General features: G+C 34.2%; 2 protein-coding genes across 3 annotated transcripts; one reads left to right on the plus strand and one right to left on the minus strand.

Moving 5' to 3' along the window:
- Positions 1–654: 654 nt before the first annotated feature.
- Positions 655–10,678, minus strand: LOC131615922 (dihydropyrimidinase-like). Of its 2 annotated transcripts, XM_058887112.1 has the most exons (13): positions 10,459–10,678; positions 10,340–10,375; positions 3,530–3,661; positions 3,212–3,263; positions 2,843–3,112; positions 2,537–2,748; positions 2,335–2,455; positions 1,983–2,070; positions 1,709–1,875; positions 1,561–1,601; positions 1,405–1,457; positions 1,173–1,329; positions 655–953 (listed from the first exon to the last, which is right to left on the minus strand). In XM_058887112.1, the coding sequence occupies exons 1-13, from the start codon at positions 10,549–10,551 to the stop codon at positions 762–764; spliced, it is 1,614 nt and encodes a 537-aa protein (XP_058743095.1). In that variant the 5' UTR covers positions 10,552–10,678; the 3' UTR covers positions 655–761. The 2 variants fall into 2 exon arrangements, with proteins under 2 accessions (XP_058743095.1, XP_058743096.1); XM_058887113.1 differs by lacking the exons at positions 655–953; positions 1,173–1,329; positions 1,405–1,457; ... (6 more) ...; positions 3,212–3,263; positions 3,530–3,661 and adding exons at positions 7,147–7,596; positions 7,857–8,013; positions 8,089–8,141; ... (5 more) ...; positions 9,577–9,846; positions 9,946–9,997 and having other exon boundaries at positions 10,217–10,375; positions 10,459–10,674.
- Positions 10,679–13,902: 3,224 nt separating this feature from the next.
- Positions 13,903–14,976, plus strand: LOC131619729 (auxin response factor 1-like). The gene is made up of 2 exons (XM_058890795.1): positions 13,903–14,826; positions 14,914–14,976. Exons 1-2 carry the CDS (start codon positions 13,903–13,905, stop codon positions 14,974–14,976), a joined length of 987 nt encoding a protein of 328 aa, XP_058746778.1.
- The last annotated feature ends 9,005 nt before the right edge of the window (positions 14,977–23,981 follow it).

The raw sequence follows: 23,981 nt of genomic DNA on the forward strand, positions 1-23,981 counted from the left end.
AAGGGTAGTCTAATCTTTTATTACTTTAGTATGTATACTTTTCTACTGTTTTGTATTGTGACACTTTTTGCCATTCCTAATAAAACCCTAACCACTTTGTCTTCTCTTTTTATATGTGAATCCCTAATATTAATAAACCTCTAATGTTAATAAGAGCTACAAATTAAAGGGACCAACGACCATAAGAGACTTTTACACCTCATATACAGTCACATTTGTGGAGTAAATGATATTGAAAAAGTGTATTGCTTGTGACTCAAACTACTACAGTTTACAAGTTTTAAAGACCTATTTAGAGAACTTTTTATATTGGCTTTTACTTTTTTGAGTTTATCATTATCATCATAAGATTTTTTGAGTGTGTCTTAGACACCCTGACCGTTTCTTTTTCATTCTTTTTCTTGCTCAAAGTGTGGTGCCTTTTGTGCCTCTGTTACATTCTCCTTCAATGCTACAAATCCTCCATTCACAATTTCAAAAATATCTTGAAATTTGAATATCATCTTTATTTGTACATATATCATTTCTTTTCTGATACAAAAATAGAAACCTCATTTTCAGCTTCTATAATATGAGTATGCTATATATACTATCCTATACAGCATCTTATTCATGTTATTTTCCCTTTTCCTTTTATTGCTTTCATCACAAATCTAAGCAATGTGCACTTTCATTACTTCAATAGAAAAAGTATCACAAAACACATTTATTCATTCATTCTAATTGAAGCTTTCTTCTACATATTAAATTTTCAGAATATTTCAAGTGGTAGATTTGGCTCTCTTCACTGGAGCTTGAAGGGAATTTAGATAAATTGCATCTTTTTTGTCCAATCCATCAAACAGATAACTAAAAGTAGCCATTGGTATGTATTTTCCAGCACCAGGGACAACCTTCAGTTCATCATTTTCCCAAACTACTCTTCCTCCTGCTATAGTCACTTCAATTTTCCCCTGGAAATAACATTCAATCATTGACCAATGTACAAAGAATCACGCCGTTGAACGTCAGTATAGGACACAAATTTGGTACTCGACAGCAACATGTGCAATTATATTCCGTTACTATCATTTTCTCAAACTATTACTAGTGTCTACATGTCAGTGTTGTGTCGGTGTCTACGTCAATAAGAATAATGAATTTCAATCCACACATAGAATTAAAATCAGCACCTTTCCTTTTCTTCCCTCATACACATTTGTATCACTTCTGGAGTGGTGAGATTTTGCAGTTATCTCAAAACTTGAGTTTGGATTCAGGATGATAATATCTGCATCGGAACCGGGAAGAATAGCTCCCTTTCTTGGATATAGATTAAAGATTCTAGCACTAAAATGATTGTCATTAATATTTTTGGCAACTTTACCATACATAATCATCAAATTAATGATAAGAGTAACTTACCATTCAGTGCTCGTTATTCGGACGTAGTCGGTGACCGATATTTGGCCTGATACCTGAAAGAGATATATAACAATACAATCTAGTTAGATAGATATCCTCTCCCATTTCAACCAACCTAACAAGAAAGGAAATGCAAGCTAGAAATTCTTATCATACCACCATGGTGTCCCATACCAAGTGCATTCTTTCTTCAATACCTATATATATATGCGAATTTTCGATGCATATTAATAATAGAACGTTTCAAAATCAACCATAATGTAGTTAGGTTAGGCACATGTATCCAAAACTGTCGAGTGGTTACCATTGACACCGTTCGGAATTTGGCGGAAGTCATCGACTCCAAGAGCTTTCTGGGTGGAATTCCAGGCACAATGATCAGTTCCTACCAGCTGCAAAATCCCTGTTGCAAGGGCAGCTTGAAGGGCCTTATCGTGTCCCTTACTCCTAATAGGAGGACTCATGACATACCTGAAACATGAGATTCGACGCGGCTTACATCGTAACATTCTTAAAATTTAAGACAGAGAATAAAAACTACAATAGAAAAGAACAAAAAAAAGAAGTGGAGAACTTGCTTTGCCGCAGTCTTAAAGTCGGGATGCCAAAGCCAAGAATCGTCGAGGGCTAACCCAGAGACAATTGGCTCTCCAATTACCCTTTGTCCTGAAATTCACAATCAATAGGCGAAATTGTATACTTTCTTTTGATGAAACATTATTATTGTGGAGCACGTTCATAAAAAAATGAGACCAAGACTAAAAGGATTAAGATTAAGAATTTGATGTCTCGTTAAGCCGGCTCAGTTGATAGCTGTGCAGGGACATTCGATTGCAGTGATGCAAGTTGGACCCGCGACATCTCAATTATTCACCTTAAAAAGGTGAAATTCCAGCCACTAAGCTACTAGACCAAAATAAAATTCAGTACCTGATTTCCGAGCCTTTGCAATTTCTTCCATTGCATCAATACTCATGACATGAACCACATATAACGGAGTGTTCACAAAATCTGCTAAGCGAATAGCACGAGAAGTTGCCTCTCCTTCCAACTACATAGGTATACGAAACATTCTATAACTCCAACTACATAGATATTGTTCATCAAAATCGAAAGGAAAAAGAGAATTTACCAATGGAGGCCTTGAAAGAGGATGACCTTCAGGACCGGTTATTCCAAGTTCAATCATTTTCTGTTGCCCTGCTTCCACTGCATCTCCATTTTCTGCATGAACCATAGCTAAGGCACCAAGGGACTTGCATTTCTTAAATCCTTGAAGAAGAAGTTCATCATTGACCATAATAATTCCTTTGTATGCCATGAAAAACTTGAAAGAGTTGATGCCTGAGATTCAAAATACACGAACTATCTCAAATCAATCCCTCTATTGAAACTTGTCTAAAGGGTTATTACTTATTGTTTGAACAACAGCACCGACCTTTCTCCTTGACCAACATCTCCATATCCGTTGAAACGTCTTCGTTCCATTTTGTAATAATGACATGGAAACCATAATCCATGCAAGACTTCTTTGCTTTATTTTCATAGGCTTCAAAACCAGCTGTTAAATTGCCATCAAATGGCACAATGAAGTCAATATTCATTGTTGTTCCACCAGCTAATGCTGCAGCCTGACCACTGAAGAAGTCATCTACTGATTCAAAGCCCATAGCTCCCGTCTCTAGGTGAGTGTGAGGATCAATGCCTCCTATGATCCGTTCAAAAACAAGAAACATTCACAAAGTTTGTAACAGTAAGAGAGAATTAGCGTATAGAGGTTTTACATTAAAACTTTTGAAGGCCTAACCTGGCATCACAAACTTGCCAGTAGCATCTATCACATGCACATCATCTTCAATCTGATAATAGAAAATTACATGAGAAACAAAGAAAAAGGACAGAAAATCCAAGAGACCCTGACACCACATATTTACTCAGAACCTTAAGACATCATGTCTGTGGATCCTGTCTCTTATAATCCAAACCAGCGGATGTGAGACTTAATTAGTCAGACTTGAATTTCAATACTTATACTATTTCAGGTTTTTCTTTCTTTATATATTTTTCTCAGTGCTAGAATCTAACTAGCAAAAAATAAGATTAAAGTAAGTTATGGAAGTATTACCACAATATTTGGATGTACAGTAAGAATGATTCCATTTTGGACATAAACATCAGCAACTTGTTGGTGATGAGCATTGACAACAGTGCCACCTTTGATTAACAACTTGTTGGATGATGAGATTGAAGTTCCACATGAAGATTCTCCATATCCAATTCCAACTTGATTAAAGAAGGAAAGAGAGAACAAGATATGAAGAAGTTGAAAACTGAAGTTCATCTTCATATTCATCGCTACACAACTATAACCATAAACCGCAGACACAGCAACCTCAGTTGTTTCTATATTTCGAGAATTTAGATAGTTTATCTCTTATTATTTATTGAATTTCATTTTGTCATGTTACTTTTCAGAATTTATAAATATATCGACCAAAAAAGTTAGATAAATTGTTAAAGTAAATTATCCAAAAGTTGTTAGCTATATGATGGATAGGTAGGCCTATACCAGTATGGGATATGGCATTTTTATAAAAATTATGATACAAATATGTTAATAAAAAATAAGTTTTTGTTTTTTGGAAAAATAAGAGTTTTTTATAAATTAAAATTGATAATTGTTATGAGATACATTAAAACCATAACATTAAGTATATAATCGTTAATGTAAATCTAATAATACAATTCATCATTAAGTAAGACGTTTCAACATTTTTAGAATATCTTCGGTTGATTTCGCAATCTTCGTATCCACCTTGATCTGACCTTTTGTTTGTGAAATGTATTTCACATAACAGATAAATCTCCATCCGTCTTTAGCTCAAACTTGTTGAACTATATATTCCCTTCATTATCAATCGAGAGTGAATGATAATAGAGCTTCACAATTCTTTGATTGCCTTGCGTACAAATTCTCTATTATTAATTTTAGAACGACAATACAGATGATCTCTCTGAGTAAAGATTGAAGAGGGGGCTTCTCGCCGTTGAAGTGGACAAAAGCGAGAAATGCATATTGAGACATTTTGTGTGGGTTTTGTGTGTATTTTTGCTAACAAGTATAGTGGCACCCATATTTATTAAAATTTAGATCAATATGGACCTTAGAAACTCAATCATGTCTCAGAGGATGTTATGGAGATATACTTTCAGATACAATTTGTTTCGTTTAATAAAATCAGGGTGGATCCGAAAATACATTTTTGAATAAACCCATTTTATCATATTTTTTTAATAATATGGGGTGAGCTCGGAAATGTATTTTCGAATAAACCCATGTTAGCATTTATTTTAAAAAATTGGGGTGCGTCTGAAAATGTATTTTCAGATGCACCCGTAATTGTTCACACAAAACCTATTACATAAAGAGAACTTGTTATGAAACACAAAAATGATGAAAATTTTAGAAAACTGAAATATACATTTTAAAATGCATGAAAATGTATATTGTATACATCGTTAACATCAATCCAACATTACATACAAAAAATGTGTAACCACCTAAATACATTGTTAGAGAAAAACTAAAATGAATCAAAACATGTTACACCACCTAAATGTATATTTATAGGTGGTCTGCCTTCTACTTTTGTTTATTTGATTCTCTTTCAATCTCCCTCAACTTGGTGAATTCTTGCATTCTTTCCAAACAATGATTCGGCCAAGTTCCAACTTTCTTTCTTGAATGAGTTGTCCACTGCGATGAAGTTTGTGGTAAAGGACATCCTATTTTCAAGTAAATTTGAATAAAATGTTCGAGAACCTGTATCTTGTTAGATCAATACACACTTTAATATATCCACTTGCTATAAGATGACACAATTCAAAGACTCTCATCCATTATTTCTGTGGTACCGGGCCGCCAACACAAGGAATAAGAGATTCGTAAATTGCATGAAAATGTTATTTTTTCCCATATGGCGTTGTGTATGATTCTTTATGTGCCTCAACTATTTGATAAGTTGTTGGCAGACAAGTGTATGATTCTCCTCTCGTTTACCGAACAAATTTAAAACAAATCGATAACCGTAGTTACCGCCACCTTTAACATTTACAATCTGTTCAATGTATTTGTGCATAAAAGTCGAGATCTCTTCAATGTGATTGATTATTTGTAAAGGTGATGTAGGAGATGGTTTTCTAATGTGAGCACCTTTAAAAACATTTATTTGAGATTTAGAAGTTGGAGAAAATTGGAAAAGTGTGTCAACATGTTCAAAATAGGAAGGAGACCGCATCGTTGAATTGTCACTCGGTGGAGGTTCGACCTTCTTAAGAGCACCCTTTGTTTTGAATGGTATTGATTGTGGTTTCAAATCCATAGTTTATAGATTGACAATCTTCCTTACTTGCTCTTTTATGTGGAGTTTCATGTTGTCATCGGCTTTCAAAAATCTCTCTTGAATCACTTCCCATTTGGTCAAGTAGATATATTTGATTTACCGTCGTTCATCACACCATCATCATCAAACTAAAGTCTTTTTCAATGTTTGCTAACATCATCCATTACTTACTGCCGCACATTGAGCTATCAAAACTCACTTTCTCATCTCGTTTTGCTTCTTGAAAAATAAAATTCAATCTCGCTCGAGATATATTTCCTGCCAACTGTGAATAGATATTATTGTCTATGAATATATGTTCTAACACTGTAATGTTACGACCAAATAATGTCTGTCTCATTATACTGATTTTGAATCATTTGGTACAGAGAGTCTTAGTCTCTACATAAATTACTTTTACTATTTTCCAACCAATTCTTCAATGTATCATGAACAGTCAACTGAGTAAGTTATTGTGTTTCCAAAGTGTCTATCATGATCAGTTCAAGTACAACCAATCTTTCTTCATTTGGTCTAGAATTGTACATTCAACATATTTTAAAAAATATAAACTATAAGACTTAGACTTAGGGTGGGAGAAATAATCCCCTTGTTTTTTATGTTTCAATAATTTACAAATTTCATCTATACTTTTTAAATATTCATTAAATAATTCAATACTATAAGACTTTGCTCGAGAATTTAGATAAGTCTTTAACATTTTTTAAAATTGTGTTCTTTCTCTTTATCAACAAAGGTTTTAAGACATATTTCAATACTCATAACTCGGTCTTTCTTGAACGCACAAAACACATTGAGATTGATTGTCACCTCATCTGTCATCCTCTTCAGTATGAAATTATTACTTTATTGTTCGTTTCTTCAGTATGAAATTATTATTCGTTTCCACATTCCATTAAAAGTTTTCGTTTTTTAATTGACAATCTCTCGATGCGCCCTATTAATGTATAATGAGTTTGAAGGGAAATGTTAGAAAATATATTATATCAAGTGTAGTTTAGTCTTTTGTTACTTTAGTATATATACTTTTCTATTGCTGTATAATGACAACATTCTTAATAAATGATATTGAAAAAGTGTATTGCTTGTGACTCAAACTACTACAGTTTACAAGTTTTAAAGACCTATTTAGAGAAATTTTTATATTGGCTTTTTAGTGTATGAAGTTTGACTTTTTTGAGCTTATCATTATCATTATAAGAGTTTTTTTAGTGTGTCTTAGACACCCTGACAGTTTTTTTTTTCTTTTTTTTTTTTCCTCAAAGTGTGGTGCCTTTTGTGCCTCTGTTACATTCTCCTTCAATGCTACAAATCCTCCATTCACAATTTCAAAAATATCTTGAAATTTGAATATCATCTTCATTTGTACATACCATTTCTTTTCTGATACAATAGAAACCTCATTTTCAGCTTCTATAATATGAGTATGCTATATATACTATACTATACAGCATCTTATTCATGTTATTTTCCCTTTTCCTTTTATTGCTTTCAACACAAATCTAAGCAAATAGAAAAAGTATCACAAAACACATTTATTCATTCTTTCTAATATACCATTGAAGCTTTCTACTACATATTAAATTTCCAGAATTTTTCAAGTGGTAGATTTGGCTCTTTTTACTGGAGCTTGAAGGGAATTTAGATAAATTTCATCTTTTTTGTCCAATCCATCAAACAGATAACTAAAAGGAGCCATTGGTATGTATTTTCCAGTACCAGGAACAACCTTCAGTTCATCATTTTCCCAAACAACTCTTCCTCCTGCTATAGTCACTTCAATTTTCCCCTGAAAAATATGTATATAATCATTGACCAATGTACAAAGAAGCATGCGTTAAATATCGCATAGGACACAAATTTCGTATCCGACAGCAACACATGCGATCATATTCAATTACTATCATTTTCTCAAACTATTAGTAGTGTCTGACTTTTCAGTGTTGTGTTTGGTGTCTGTGTTAGTGTTTGGCAGGTCAGTGTTGTGTTTGGTGTATGTGTCAGTAAGAATAATAAATTTCGATCCAAACATAAAGTTAAAACCGGCACCTTTCCTTTTCTTCCTTCATACACATTTGTATCACTTCTGGAGTGGTGAGAATTTGCAGTTATCTCAAAACTTGAGTTTGGGTTCAGGATGATAATATCTGCATCGGAACCGGGAAGAATAGCTCCCTTTCTTGGATATATATTAAAGATTCTAGCACTAAAATGATTGTCATTAATATTTTTGGCAACTTGACCATGCATAATCATCAAATTAATGATAACAGTAACATACCATTCAGTACTCGTTATTTGGACGTAGTCGGTGGTCGATATTTGGCCAGATTCCTGAGAGAGATACATAACAATTCAATCTAGTTAGAACTTAGATGGATATCCTCTCCCCTTTCAACCAACCTAACAAGAAAGAAAAAGAAAGCAAGAAAATTCTTATCATACCACCATGGTGTCCCATACCAAGTGCATTCTTTCTTCAATACCTATAAATTTGAGGATTTTCAATGCATGTTAATAATAGAATATTTCAAAATCAACCATGATGTTGTTAGCTAGGCAACATATATCCAAAACCGTCGAGTGATTACCATTGACGCCGTTTATAATTCGGCGGAAGTCGTCGACTCCAAGAGCTTTCTGGGTGGAATTCCAGGCACAATGATCAGTTCCTACCAGCTGCAAAACCCCTGTTGCAAGGGCAGCTTGAAGGGCCTTATCGTGTCCCTTACTCCTAATAGGAGGACTCATGACATACCTGAAACATGACATTTGACATGGCTTATATCGTAACATTCTTATAACTACAAAGAATAACAACTACAATACGAAAACAAAAAGAAATGGAAAACTTGCTTTGCCGCAGTCGTAAAGTCAGGATGCCAAAGCCAAGAATCGTCGAGGGCTAACCCAGAGACAATAGGCTCTCCAATTACCCTTTGTCCTGCAATTCAAAATCAACAGGCGAAATCGTATATTTTCTTTTGGTGAATGCATTATTATTGTGGAGCACGTTCGTAAAAAAATGAGACCAAGACTAAAAGGATTAAGATTAAGAATCTGATGTCTCATTAAGCCAGCTCAGTTGATAGCTGTGCAGGGACATTCGACTGCAGTGATGCAAGTTGGAACCCGCGACATCTCAATTATTCACCTTAAAAAGGTGAAATTCCAGCCACTAAGCTACTAGACCAAAATAAAATTAAGAACCTGATTTCCGAGCCTTTGCAATTTCTTCCATTGCATCAATACTCATGACATGAACCACATATAACGGAGTGTTCACAAAATCTGCTAAGCGAATAGCACGAGAAGTTGCCTCTCCTTCCAACTACATAGGTATACGAAACATTCTATAACTCCAACTACATAGATATTGTTTATCAAAATCGAAAGAAAAAAGAGAATTTACCAATGGAGGCCTTGAAAGAGGATGGCCTTCAGGGCCGGTAATTCCAAGTTCTATCATTTTCTGTTGCCCTGCTTCCACTGCATCTCCATTTTCTGCATGAACCATAGCTAAGGCACCAAGGGACTTGCATTTCTTAAATCCTTGAAGAAGAAGTTCATCATTGACCATAATAATTCCTTTGTATGCCATGAAAAACTTGAAAGAGTTTATGCCTGATATTGAAAAACATAGACGAACTATCAGTAAATTGTGTGCTTAAATACTACGATTCGGTTTACAAGATTACCATCTGTCCACTTATCGGTAAACTACGAGTCATATTCAACACTTATTACGACGTAATCATAAAGCACCGACCTTTCTCCTTGACCAAGATCTCCATATCCGTTGAAACATCTTCGTTCCATTTTGTAATTGCGACATGGAAACCATAATCCATGCAAGACTTCTTAGCTTTATTTTCATAGGCTTCAAAACCAGCGGTTAAATTGCCATCAACTGGCATAATGAAGTCAATGTGCATTGTTGTTCCACCAGCTAATGCTGCAGCCTGACCACTGAAAAAGTCATCTACTGATTCAAAGTCCATAGCGCCCATCTCTAGGTGTGTGTGAGGATCAATGCCTCCTACCATCCGTTCAAAAACAAGAAACATTCACATAGTTTGTAACAGTAAAAGCAAATTATTGTTTAGAGGTTTTAGATTAAAACTTTTGAAGGCCTAACCTGGCATCACAAACTTGCCAGTAGCATCTATCACATGCACATCATCTTCAACCTGAATGGATAAACTTTTGCGATAAGTCTATTTTCCACTATATTTTCTACTGTAGATGATATCCGAACACTTTGAGATACTCTCACACCACATATCTACCTAAAACCTAAAAACATCGGTATACGAATCGCGTCTCTTATATATCCAAACTAGCCGATGTGACACTTAATTACTCATACTAGCAGAAAATAAGATTAAAGTAAGTTATGGAAGTATTACCACAATATTTGGATGTACAGTAACAATGATTCCATTTTCAACATAAACATCAGCAACATGTTGGTGATGAGCATTCACAACAGTACCACCCTTGATTAACAACTTGTTGGATGATGTTGGGATTGAAGATTCTCCATATTCAATTCCAGCTTCACAAAACTGAATTCAATAATCAGAATAAAAACATGAGTTAGAGTTATGCAATGAAAGTCAATAGAAGGAAAGAGAGAGATGTGAGTGACCTGGTTGTTAGAATGTTGTGAAAGTGAAATAGTAAGAAAGAAGGAAAGATAGAACAAGATATGAAGAAGTTGAAAATTGAAATTCATCATCATCAATACACAGCAACCACAGCAGCTGTTTCTATATTTAGAAATTTTAAAAGCAATCGGTCAAAGTTTATCTCTATGTTAGAATCATTCAAAATCAATTTTAAAATCATTCAAAATCAATTTTACATCTCTAGAAGTGCTTTTGATCCTTCCAAAAGTTAAACCAAACATGCACATAAAGTTATTAAACTAAAATATCCTAAAGTTGTTGGATAAAGTTATTTAACTAAAATATCAAAAAGTATAATGATCTAAGTGCATCACGCTTACTACACTTACTCTCTATTCTATTCTCATTAAAATTTTAAGGTTTAATTAGAGATTTATTCATCTTTCATTCTTAAATCACTAAGGTAATTATAATAAAATGAATTAAATGAGAAGAAAATCAGTAGAGTAAGAAAGTATGTCAAAGTCACATTTTTTATTGTAGTTTGAAAGTGAGGATAGTCTTATTATTTCTTTTTTACGATTTTTTAACAAAATAACATACTATATTTAAAATATATTATATTTTTCAATACATATTAAACCTCTATTTTTTATTAAATAATATATATTAAACTTTAAAAAAATTGTATAATATAAATGTTGTCTATATAATTTACATATATAAATTATGTTTAATTAGATATCATAACTTACATATATAAATCATGTTTAATAATATATAAAAATTACATATATAAATTATGTTTAATAATATTATATCTATTTACAAAAAAATATAACATATCTAAATATTATAAATTTCAAAATATATTTCGATTTACTAAATTATATTCTTTTTTACTAAATTATATTTCGATTAAAAATATATATATATATTACCACAAACTAAACAAATTATCTCTATTAAACAAAAACTATTTTAATAAAAAACATAATATGTTTTATTAAAAAAACATAAATATTTCTATTTACCATAAATTACTACATAACCTATAACTTATATCACAAAAATTCTATAAAAACATACAATTTATCTATTATCACAAATATTACATACTACATTAATATATCACAAAAATTCCAGAAAAAACATACAATTATCACAAATATTACATACTATATTAACCTAATAATATTCAATAATCTAATTAATATATCCAAATATTACAGAAAAAATACAATATTTATCTATTAACACAAATATAACACAAAAATATACTTCAAAATATCAGATTTAAAATTATAAAAATACCTCAATCTTCTAATCTCCTCCAATCTTCAAGTTCAATTCTTATAATATATATCTCCTCCAATCTTCAAAATCTTGAATAAAAAAATTAAAATAAGTTAGAATTATAAATCAATACAAATTATAAATAAACTAAATATAAAATATAAAATATAAATAAACTAAATAAATCAATACCTTCAAAAATGGTGTGAGAATGGAATGAGAAGAGGAAGAGAATGAGAAGAGGAAGAGAGAAATATACAGTGTGAGAGAAGAGAGGAAGAATGAGAAACGAGGAAGAGAGGAAGAGAAAATGAAGAAGGGGAAGCGTATGCGTGCAGAATATATTAAAACTTTAGCGACGTGAAACAATTGACGGTACATACTGACGTGGTGGACACGTCGCAAGCTGCCAACGGTCCAATTGGCAGCGTCATTATACTCACGTCGCTAATTACTAACAAGGAAGCCAAGTCGCAAGCTGCCAACTGTCCAATTGGCAGCGTCATTATACTCACGTCGCTAATTACTGACAAGGAAGTCACGTCGCAAGCTGCCAACGGTAATAAATTTTGAATTGCCAATCTGTCTTCACCTGCCAAAGCCTGCGCATGTCAATTCAAAGTCAGCATTAAAGGCTTCCGACGTGAATACCACGTCACAATTAAAAATTTGAAATTTTTTATTTTCCCACCATAAGACTTTACAGATTTCAGAGTTTAAAAATTTTGTTTTATCTTTTGCGACGTGGAAATCATTTCACAAGTTTTTTTTAAAATCATTTTTTTCTGACCCCATGTGAATACGTAATTGTTAATATTAATGATTAAAATAACATACCGACGTGTTATTCACGTCAGAACAGTCCTTTTCTTCCCACGTGAATAACACGTCACAAATATATGACGCTAGGGACCCCTTTTCTTGTAGTACTGCTGAGTTTGGAAAATTAACTGATCCATAGGAAAAGATTTGTGAGATGATGAAAAAGAGAAGTTTGAATAGTAATTTGTGAGAGGATGAAAAAGAGAAATTTGAATATTGAAGTAATTTGTGAGATGATGAAAAAGAGAAGTTTGATCAATATTGAAGTAATTTGTGAGATGATGGAAGAAAGAAGTCGAGAATATCTGATTGTTGCAAAAGTTATATTTGAATCTTTTATCTTGAATTGTAACTAATTTCGATCTATGTATTACTTATGAAAATTATAAAAACTCAAATCTACATTGTGTTTGTCAATTAAATTGATTTAAAGAAAATTTTAGTACATTTTCTTTGATTTTGGACTTCAAGAATAAAATAAGAAATATTGTCAATATTCTTATATACAGAAGTTTATCAATTTTTTATTGCATTTTTAAATTAATAATGAAATAAAAATACTGTAGTTTTTTAAAATATTATAATTTTTTGTTATTATATCAAGTTTTTTCATATTTAAATGTATTTTAATTTCATTTATTATTTATAGTTTTTAATTTTATCTAGAAAAAATTACCGCTTTTTTGTATTTTTCAAATTAATAATGAAATAAAAAATAATACATTTTTTTAGAAAAATTGAATTTTAATCTATTATTATTTTATCAAGTTTTTTTAATTACTTGCAGTTTAATTTTAAATTTTTTATTAGATATAGTTTTTAATCTTATCTAAAAAAATTTATCACTTTTTGAATTTTTTAAATTAATAAAATAAATAATAATATAATTTAAAAAACTAATTTATTATCATTTTATAAAAAAGTTTCGCATTTATATTTATTTTAATTTTAAATATTTTTATTGAATGAGAACTATAAAGTATTAAGTACAAATTAATAATTTTTTAAAAAATGGATAAAAAGGTAATAATACAACAAAAAGCCTTTCATTGCATTTTGATTCTATTTTTTAAACTCTCATAACAAGAGAAGGAATTTCCCTTGTTTCTCCTCTCCTCCTTTTCATTTCCCTTCCCTCCAAAGCTTTCTCTCCCCTTGCTTTAAAACTCCCAAACACTCTCTTTCATTTTCCTTCCCTCCAAAGCTTTCCCCTCCCCTTGCTTTAAAACTCCCAAGATAGTCTTAGACTTTTCTTAATCTTTCTTTTTTTCACTCTCTGTTCACTTTTCTTGATCTTTCTTTTTCCAGTTCATCAACCCCTCTTGATTTTGTTAGCAACTTCTTACATGGCAGCGCCGATCGCAATGCTACCTCCATTTATGACGATTAGCCGTGAGTATTGGTGTCATGTAGCTGGTGACCTTCCATTTACTCCTTCAATAGGAATGGTTGTTAAGTACTTGCCTTTTGGGCATCTCGAGCATTCTGATCTTGAACCAGATGATGACTTCTCCATAGAACAAACAATGCAAAATCATTACCAGGTATCGTTTACGTGTACTATATCAGACATTGACTTTCTTATTGATACCACCAGTGAAGAAATATTCTGCCATATTACCCTGCACCATAATCTTTTTCCCATGCTTAACCCTCCCATGCCTGTTCTTGAATCCACCATCACTAGTTATTGTTGGAAAACAATGACACCCGCTGATGAAAATAATAAGTTGTATCTTACTGCCGAGTGTAGAAATGTTTTTACACCTCACGTGGGAACAGAGCAAATTACGATTGAAGACATGATAGGAGCTTCATGGCGTTTTAGCCATTCCGCTGGAAAAAATAACACCTACCACTTCAGTGCGGGATGGAATGTTTTTCGACTCGCAAAAAGACTTGTCAGAGGTGATAAATTGTTTTTTGCAAAGACAACCGCTGGAACTTACAAGGTTTGTATTAAAAGAGTCTCAAGGGAAGGAGCAACTTTTGGACCCAACCGATCTTTGGTGAGGGGAGTGAATAGCGTTGAAGATTCTTTGCTGGCCCTAATGGAAGGGGAAGATATTGAGTTTAAAGTGGTATTTCATCCTTCATTGCCGAGTTTTATTGTAAATCCAACTTATTTGGATTTTGCTCAAACATTTAACTACGTCATTGGTACGCGTGTGAAATTTTGCGGAGTTCCAGCTTCGATCATTAACATCAATAGACGTGAAATAGATATAACAGTCGCGGGACCTAACGCCTTCTCATGGAGAATGGTACAGGTATCACACTAACATATGTTTTTAATTTTTTCTTTCTTTTTCAATACATAAATAATAACTGAATGAATATTGTTACTTTAAATGTAGGTATTGGCTGATGGACAAGTGGAAAGTGAATCGGCAAACATCTGGGAGCTTGCTCTTAATTAGATGTACTGAGTTGATGGAAGTCCTTTTTTTTGAAAAAGCTGCTTTGGTAGATTAAGCTTCAGTAGAGATGTACATGAGTTGATGGAAGTGCCTTTTTTTGAAAAAGGTGTTTAGGTAGATTAAGCTTCCTTCCTTGTATGACTTGTATCGGTTTTGCTTTATCGTATAAGTGCCTTCAAATAGTGGATTCATATAGAGTATGATTTACCATCTAGATGTATTGTACGTACATGAGGTGATGGAAGTGCCTTTTTTTGCTAATTTGTAATATTTTCACTAATTTTCTGATACATACTTTTTCACTAATTTTTGTCAATAAATGAACTACAAAAAATTTTAGAATTGCGCTAAATTTCAAAAACAAAATGACACATTTTAAAATCTCTGAAAATATTTTGGCACTTTTTGAAAATTTCAATTTAACTAATGGAAAATTTGTTGTCTATCAAAATTGTGACATACCGAAAATTGTATTCGGACAATTTATTTTATTTTGATCAGGGACATTTGTGATTATCATATTTGTTGGACATTTGTGATTATCGGTGTGAGATATATAGTAATGAATGGAGATTTTTCAGGCGCATAACACCTACTGTTTATCTTATTTAAGAATCAAAACTAACTGAGTAGCAATTAAAGAAACTGTTCACCGTGTCAAACTACAAATACAAACAAACAACACTTTTTATTATCTTTGTTAAGAGATCAGTAGATCACTTTGTAAGATCATCAATACCAATCATACAAATGGTTGCCTATTTCGGGCAATCTGAATCTAGACAACACAGTCCAGAGAGTTACTTTGCAAGGGTGACAATGGTTGTCTAGAAAAAACAGCATCCAAATCATCGAAATCAATATTCTTCCTCATTGGGCTACTTGTTTCGGGACCTGACTTTCTCTTGCTTGACTGCAAAACTCAAATCAATTACTTCGTAAATGCCGACGAGTGTCCTAAACTAAAGGAGCTTTAGAGAATTAAAATGAAAGGAAACTGAATATTCAATGGTAATTCAACATGCCCCAATGATTCTCACCTTGGCAGATGCACTATGGGAAAGTTTCATCAATAACCTTTTGTTCTCCTTTTCCAACATGCTATTTTCAACAAATAGTAGTTTTCCCTATGATTTTTTAACCAAGACAAGTCAGTCATTGCATTATAATCTAAAAACTGGAAAAAAGTATACAATACAAGGGTCAGCAATCCTCACCTCCTCTTCAGCTCTGTCAAGGTTAATCCTTAGATGCTCTGTATCCTTTTCTAGAGACATCAGTTCAGCGACAAGAGAGAAAACTCTCCAACTTGATTGTTTTAATCTATAAAATTGAAATGATAAGTCAGGCTTTTAACATGAAAATGGCACAAGAGTTAATGTAACAACAAGAAAACTTTTTGTGTGGTCTGGCTCGTATGTAGAAGAGTCAATTTAATAGTAACTGTTGCCAGAAGGGAGTCAAGCAAACTCTCCTCCTCCGGCATGCTTGTGGAAGAAGAAACAACCTTAGTAACTTCAATCAATTACAGTGAATGGATAAAAATATAGACTTCAATCAACTACAACTCAAATCAATTACAACCAAAGAATATAGATATAAAAATATAAACAAGAATATTCATATTCGAGTTGTAGTAGTCCAAGTTGGCGGTTTCCTTCCTTAGCTTAGCAGTATGACAATTTGACAGTTATATGCAAAATGTATAAAAAATAACTTCAATGTTACGTGAATGGAACTTAAAATTAGATTATGAAGCATGTAAGATGAAATGCATTGCATATCAAATTAACAAGTACAGAGATTTAAGTACTTTCAAATCCAAATTCAAATGAGGATAAGCATGTTTACTCAAGAATGGCGGGAAATAACTTTCCTATTGCATAACAAGCTGAGTACATTACTGCAAAATCTAACACTTGCTTATTTTGCATATTAGAGTTTAATCAACTAAGCTCTCAAAAGGTTCACATAGAGCAAAATGGTGGTCAAAGATGGGTGACTTTGCAAGGTTTAGGAGAGAAACTAACACTTGCTTATTTTGCATATTAGAGTTTAATCAACTAAGCTCTCAAAAGGTTCACATAGAGCAAAATGGTGGTCAAAGATGGGTGACTTTGCAAGGTTTAGGAGAGAAACTGGAACAAATGGTGGGATTGCAATGTATCTTGAGCATGCAACATCATGACCTAGAGCAAATGTTATGGTCCATGGGTGTGTCCGGTACTTACGCTGCCAAATCCCGACAGAAATCCTAATTGAATGTGATTTTCAGGAGGAGGGATATGAGCTACTCTCATACAAGATAGGAAGCCTAAGCATGCTTTAGCAAGGTGTTGGAGATAAGGAACTTAGTCTGTTGGTGGTATTCTAAAGGTGGTATGTGATAAATTATAGTGTTGCAGAATACTGCAGAGGAAAATTAATTTTAGTCACTTTTTGCACTATACTTCTACTGGTGGATGAATGTTGAAAAACTGCTGATTTTATTGAATTCACCATCCACTGCTATATCTTTTTTAGCATTACAAAGCCTTTATATAGGCCTGAACCAAAACAGACATAAAAGACAATAAGACGATAATTAAGATGAGGACTCTTTGGTTCTCTCAATCTTAATGATACAACTCTAACATAACTCTAAATAAAGACAATCATTGTAATGTGATGGTTACACTTCTTTCATAATGCTTACTAATAGTGGTGGTTACAACACATTAATTTTAACACTCCCCCTTAATGTGTTGCTCTATAACTCCAACTGCTTCTCTAAGTTGTTGAAATCTTCCTCTTGGTAGTGTTTTTCTAAAAATGTCTGCAAGCTGCTCTTGTGAACTGCAGAACACTAACTGCACATCGCCATCTTCGACCACACTTCGAATGAAGTGGTGCTTTATATTAATATGTCTTGTTCGACTGTGGTAAACAGGATTCTTCGCCATGGCTATTGCTGATTTATTGTCACAGTGAAGCAGCAGACTCTCTTCTTGCTTTTCTCCGATATCTTCAAGTATTCTTCTCAACCACAATGATTGTTGTGTAGTCAAACCAACTGCCAAATATTCTACTTCAGCTGAAGATTGCGCTACAGTGTCTTGTTTCTTTGAACACCAAGAAATTACTCCTGATCCCAGGCTGAACACATAACCAGAAGTGTTTTTCATGTCATCAACACTTCCGGCCTAATCACTGTCACAGTAGCCTTTAGCTTCAAGTTTAGAATTCTTTTCAAACTTGATTCCATGTTCCATGGCTCCCATGACATACCTTAGAACTCTTTTTGCTACTCCAAGGTGTAAGTGGCTCGATTTACTCATGAACCTTGAGAGTAAACTAGCAGCAAACATTAAATTGGGTCGTATAGCTGTTAGATAAAACAAACTTCCAACCAAACTTCTATACATGCTTGCATCTACTAATATTCCACCATCTTCCTTCTTTAATTTTTCATTCACCACTAAAGGAATATCAACAGGTTAGTAGCCATTCATGCCAAACTTTTTCAAAATATTTTCAGCGTATCTCCTTTGACAAATAAAAACTCCATATTTATCTTGGTAAACTTCAAAACCAAGAAAATGATGCAGCAAGCCAAGATCACTCATCTCATATTTTTTCATCATTTTATTTTAAAATTTTCAACTATTTTCTTGTTGTTACCCGTATACACCAAATCATCAACATAAAGGGCAACAAGAAGGATATCATCTTTACCTTGATGCTTCACATACAAGGTATGCTCACTCTGACTTCTTTGAAATCCTTGTTGAATGAAGTAGCTGTCAATTTCACTATACCACGCTCTGGGGGCTTGTTTCAACCCATAGATAGCTTTCTTCAACTTGTAAACTTTTTCTTCTTGGCCTTTTGTCACAAAGCCTTGAGGTTGCTGCACATACACCTCTTCTTTTAATTCTCCATTCAGGAAAGCTGACTTCACATCAAGTTGGTACAGGTTCCACCCTTTCTGAGCTGCTAATGCAATAACTGTTCGTACAGTATCCAATCTTGCAACTGGGGCAAAAGTTTCACTATAGTCAATTCCAGGTTGTTGTGCATAGCCTTTTACTACCAATCTAGCATTGACTCTATGGAATGGACCCATCTAAATTATGCTTCAATTTGTACACCCACTTTACTCCAATAGCTTCTTTGTCATTTGGTTTTTTAACTAGCTGCCATGTTTTGTTTTTCTCAATGACATTTATTTCTTCTTGCATTGCATTCCTCCAAACATCTTCTTTGATTGCTTCATCAAAATTTTCTGGTTCCACAACACAATAGTTGCATCTTGCATAAATATCACTCAAATCCTTCAATTTTATTGGAGTTGAGCCGGGAGATGATGAACTTGAACTTGGTGAACTTGGAGAGGACGAGGAACTTGGTGTACATGGGGCTGGTTGCTCATTTTCAGCTGCTGAATTTTGTTGTAATATGATTGCAGGGACTGTCTTCTCCTTCATTTTGAGGTGTACTCCTTCCCTCAATTACTTCTCAGCATCTTTATAAATCTGCCACTTTGTTTTTCAACTAATGCTTTAAACTTCTTAAAGATTACAAATGCTTCAGATTTTTGTCTCATGAAATATACCCAAGTCATGCGGGTAAAGTCGTCAATAAACAAGATAAAATACCTGTTTTTGCCATGAGACAAAGTATTCATAGGACCACACACATCTGTGTGTACAAGTTCCAACACTTGTTTAACTCTCCATGCACCTTCCTTTGGAAATGGTTTCCGGTGATGTTTGCCAAGGACACATCCTTCACACACACCAGATTTTTCTTCGAATCTTGGCAGCCCATACACCATCTTCTTTTGATAGAGTAACTTGAGACTTTCGTAATTCAAATGCCCAAGTCTCCTGTGCCATAAACACGAGTCATTCTCTTCTCTGGCCATCATGCTTACATTTTTCTCATAGTTGAAAGATAGTGGAAAGCTCCTGTTGCTAGAGATCTTCACAACGGCAACACTTCTTCTTTCTGATTCAAAAATTATGCACTCTCTATTCTCAAAGTTTAGAAAATAGCCGTGCTCCAGAAGTTGTCCAATGCTAAGCAAATTTTCGTCTAATTCTGGCACATAAAGCGTGTCATGTATGACTTTGCTTCCTTGCTTCGTGGTGACTCCAATGCTTCATTTCCCTTTCACTTCGACATGTTCTCCATTGCCCAATTTAACTTTTGAGCCGAATGAAGAATCCAATGTTTATAAATGCTTCCTTCTGTCTGGTCATATGGTTGCTATAGCCGCTGTCCAAATACCAAACATTTTTACCTTCGTCATGCAATGTTTTTTGACAAGCAAAAAACAAATTTCCTTCATTAGATTCTCCTTCTGCGTACGAAGCATGTTGCTGATTTGTAAGACGACAATCCTTTTGAAGGTGCCCAAATCTCTTGCAATTGTGACATTGCGGTTTGCCTTTGTTCCAACAGTCCTTCTCGTCATGTGTGTCGCTGTTACAAATTTTTTGCACCATTTGTTTGAGGCTTCATTCCATCTTTCGCCATTTGCGCCTCTTCCAGATTTGCCACGTGAGTTTTGACCTCTGCCTCTGCCTCTTCCAAATTTGCCACCTCTAGAAGACTCACCTCTAGTTTGTATTTGGGGCTTATTTTCACCATTGTTGGGCTGAATGTTGAGTTTAAATTGAAAGGCACTCTCAATTGATTTTTCAGAATGTCGTAACATCCTTTGCTCGTAGGATCTCAAAGACCGCATCAACCCTTGAACAGTCAAGGTCAATAGATCTTTGGTTTCTTCTATCACACCCACCATTGGGTCAAATCTTGCTGTCAAACTAATTAGAATTTTGTCAACAATTTCGCGATCTTCTATCGTATCACCATGCGACTTCATCTGATTCACCAACTCGGAGAGTCTGTTGAAGTATTCGTTGAGGCTCTTGTTCTCCTTCATCCTTTCATTTTCATAATCTCTCTTAAGAGATTGAAGCTTCACAATTCGTACCTTTGAGTCTCCTTCGAACTCTTGTTGTAGGATACTTCAGGCTTCTTTCGATGATTTAACTCTCATAATCCTTGGGAAGATGGATAGAGAGACTCCTCTTTGAATCATCCCAAGAACTCTAGCATCTGTGATCTTCTTCTTCTTCTTTAACTCATCAAGCCGTTGGCTTGATTCTTCAGCCTTTTTTTTTATTTTTCAGCCTCTGTTGGTGCCGGTGCTTCATACCTGTTTTTGACATACTCTAGAACATCCAAAGATGTGAATAGAGTCTCCATTTTAACAGCCCAAAAAACATAGTTCTCTCCTTCAAATAGAGGAACTTTGACATTGCTGTAAGTTGCGGAAGGGTTGTTTGTAGAAGCCATAACTTTTGTTGTTTTTGCTGCAGCTGCAAGGATCTGCAGCTCTGATACCACTCTGTTGGTGGTATTCTAGAGGTGGTATGTGATAAATTATAGTGTTGCAGAATTCTGCAGAGGAAAACTAATTTTAGTCACTTTTTGCACTATACTTCTACTGGTGGATGAATGTTAAAAAACTGCTGATTTTATTGAATTCACCATCCACTGCTATATCTTTCTTAGCATTACAAAGCCTTTATATAGGCCTGAATCAAAATTGACATCGAAGACAATAAGATGATAATTAAGATGAGGACTCTTTGGTTCTTTCAATCTTAATGATACAACTCTAACATAACTCTAAATAAAGACAATCATTATAATGTGATGGTTATAGTTCTTTCATAATGCTTACTAATAGTGATGGTTACAACACATTAATTTTAACATAGCCAAATCGACTTACGAAAACGAGCTGATGGCAGTGGTATTTTTCATCCAACATTGGAGGCTCTATCTATTAGGAAGACGCTTTCTGGTGTCCACATACTACAAAAGCCTTAAACAGAGGATTGTAACAATGGAGCAACAAAATAAGTTGCCAAACTACTTGGCTATAATTTTGAGATTCACTACAAACCAAGGAAAGAGAACAAAGAGGCTGATGTGCTGTCTGGTGTGGGAGACGGTGGAGAATTTTTAGAGTTTTGTCTCTTACTTGGTATGAGAAGACCAAAAACAATAGAGTGAGGAAGTTCACAGTTATGAAAAATTAGGAGCAATCATTGCAATCTTGCAGAAAGATGCGGCATCAAAGTCCGGTTTCACCTAAAAACAGGGGGTTTTATACTGTGAGGGGCGGATGGTGGTGTCTAGTAAGTTCACATTCATACCGAACCACTTAAGGGAATTTCACACCACACCTCTCAAAGTGGACATTCGAGGTTCTAGCAGACCCAGGGGAGGTTGGCAGCAAACATTTAGATTGTCCAAGTACCATTTTATCCTTCTTAAGCAATCATACTCAACTAAAACAATAGCAAAGGTTTTAATAAAAGAAGTGATTAGCCTACATGGAGATAGATCATCCATTGTAAGTGATAGAGATCTGCTTATCATCCCAAGTCGGATGGACAAGCGAAAGTGGTGAACTCATGCTTTGAGACATATCCGAGGTGCTTTGTTGCAGATAAGCCCAAGACTTGAGTCTCATGTGTTCATTGGGTTGACTAAATGCATGAATTCTCAGGATGACATGAAAAGTAGTGAAAGGAGTTTTAAAGTGGGTGAGTGGGATTTTGTCAAGTTATGGACACATCATCAATAATCTATAGTAGCCTAATCATTGCCAAACAATGGCATATAGGCTAAAGTTACATATGGAATCTAAGGTCCAACAGGTGTTCCATGTTTCGTTATCGAAGAAGGCTGTTGAGGAGTATATGATGAAGAGGAGTGCCTAGGATACAATGAGTTGTATGCTGACGTGGCAGCAAAGGAGTGAGAGGCTGTAACCATTTCCTGGATACGTAGAGTGGAGGTTAGGTTGAGGAATCATTCCTATTTATAGCAAAATTGTTATGAGCACGCAGCTGTAGCTTCCTGTAGGAGCCTGGCTCTGTGGCAAATTTAAATGTTTCCCTCATTGCAACTTCTTCACAAATCAATCAATAATACATAGCCTCATTTTTATTCATCTTTTATTATGTTGTTAGCTTGTAATATTTTGGGTACTTAAAGAACTCCCAACAATGGAAAAACTAATATAAAAGTAAATGAGGCTTAAAATTTCTCATTCCTTTCCCGTCATATCCCAAATAAGGTAAGATATTGTCATAACCTATTCCCTTAAAACCTTTCCCAAACAGCATTTTTATCCTAAAATACTAACAAAAATGAATTAAAAAGTTCTAAAATCAGTAACTGTAACTGCATCTCACACAAAAGAGAAGGTTCTCATGTCTCAACATTTAATCTATGAAACACGGACTCGGACACAGGACTACCAAAGGAAACCATTAAAACTTTCTTCAAAACCCAATTCCAAACCATGAACACTACTATTAAAGAGGATTGTTGTAGAAACTACCAAACCAAATTGACAAAAGACATAAAAAAGGACCTCATCAGACCGTATTCGCAGGAGGAGGTCCTCTTTGCCATCAAAAATCTGAAAGGAAATGCTTCCCCCGGACCGGATGGTATACCTGCTACCTTCTATCACAACTATTGGCATATTGTTGGTAAAGATACGATAACAGCAGCCCTGGATATTCTAAATAATCAAAAAGACCCTACTAGTCTGAACCACACCTACATCAGCCTGATACCCAAGAAGAACACCCCTTCTACCCCTAAAGACTTCAGACCCATCGCCCTCTGCAACGTTACCATGAAGATCATCACAAAAACTATTGCTAATAGATTGAAAACTATCCTCCCCAGTATCATAAGTGCTAACCAAAGCGCGTCCGTGCACAAAAGACTCATTACAAATACAGACAACACGATGATAGCATACAAAATCTTTAACCACATAAAACGGGCTGCAAAGAGAAAGAAAGGTTATATTGGCATAAAACTCGACATGGAAAAGGCCTACAACCAACTGGAATGGAATTTCATAGAGCAGACCCTGACTACCATAGGCTTCCCAAACACAACAACCAATATCATCATGAATA

This window comes from Vicia villosa, linkage group LG7, assembly GCF_029867415.1.
Source record: "Vicia villosa cultivar HV-30 ecotype Madison, WI linkage group LG7, Vvil1.0, whole genome shotgun sequence".
NCBI classification, from domain to species: domain Eukaryota; kingdom Viridiplantae; phylum Streptophyta; class Magnoliopsida; order Fabales; family Fabaceae; genus Vicia; species Vicia villosa.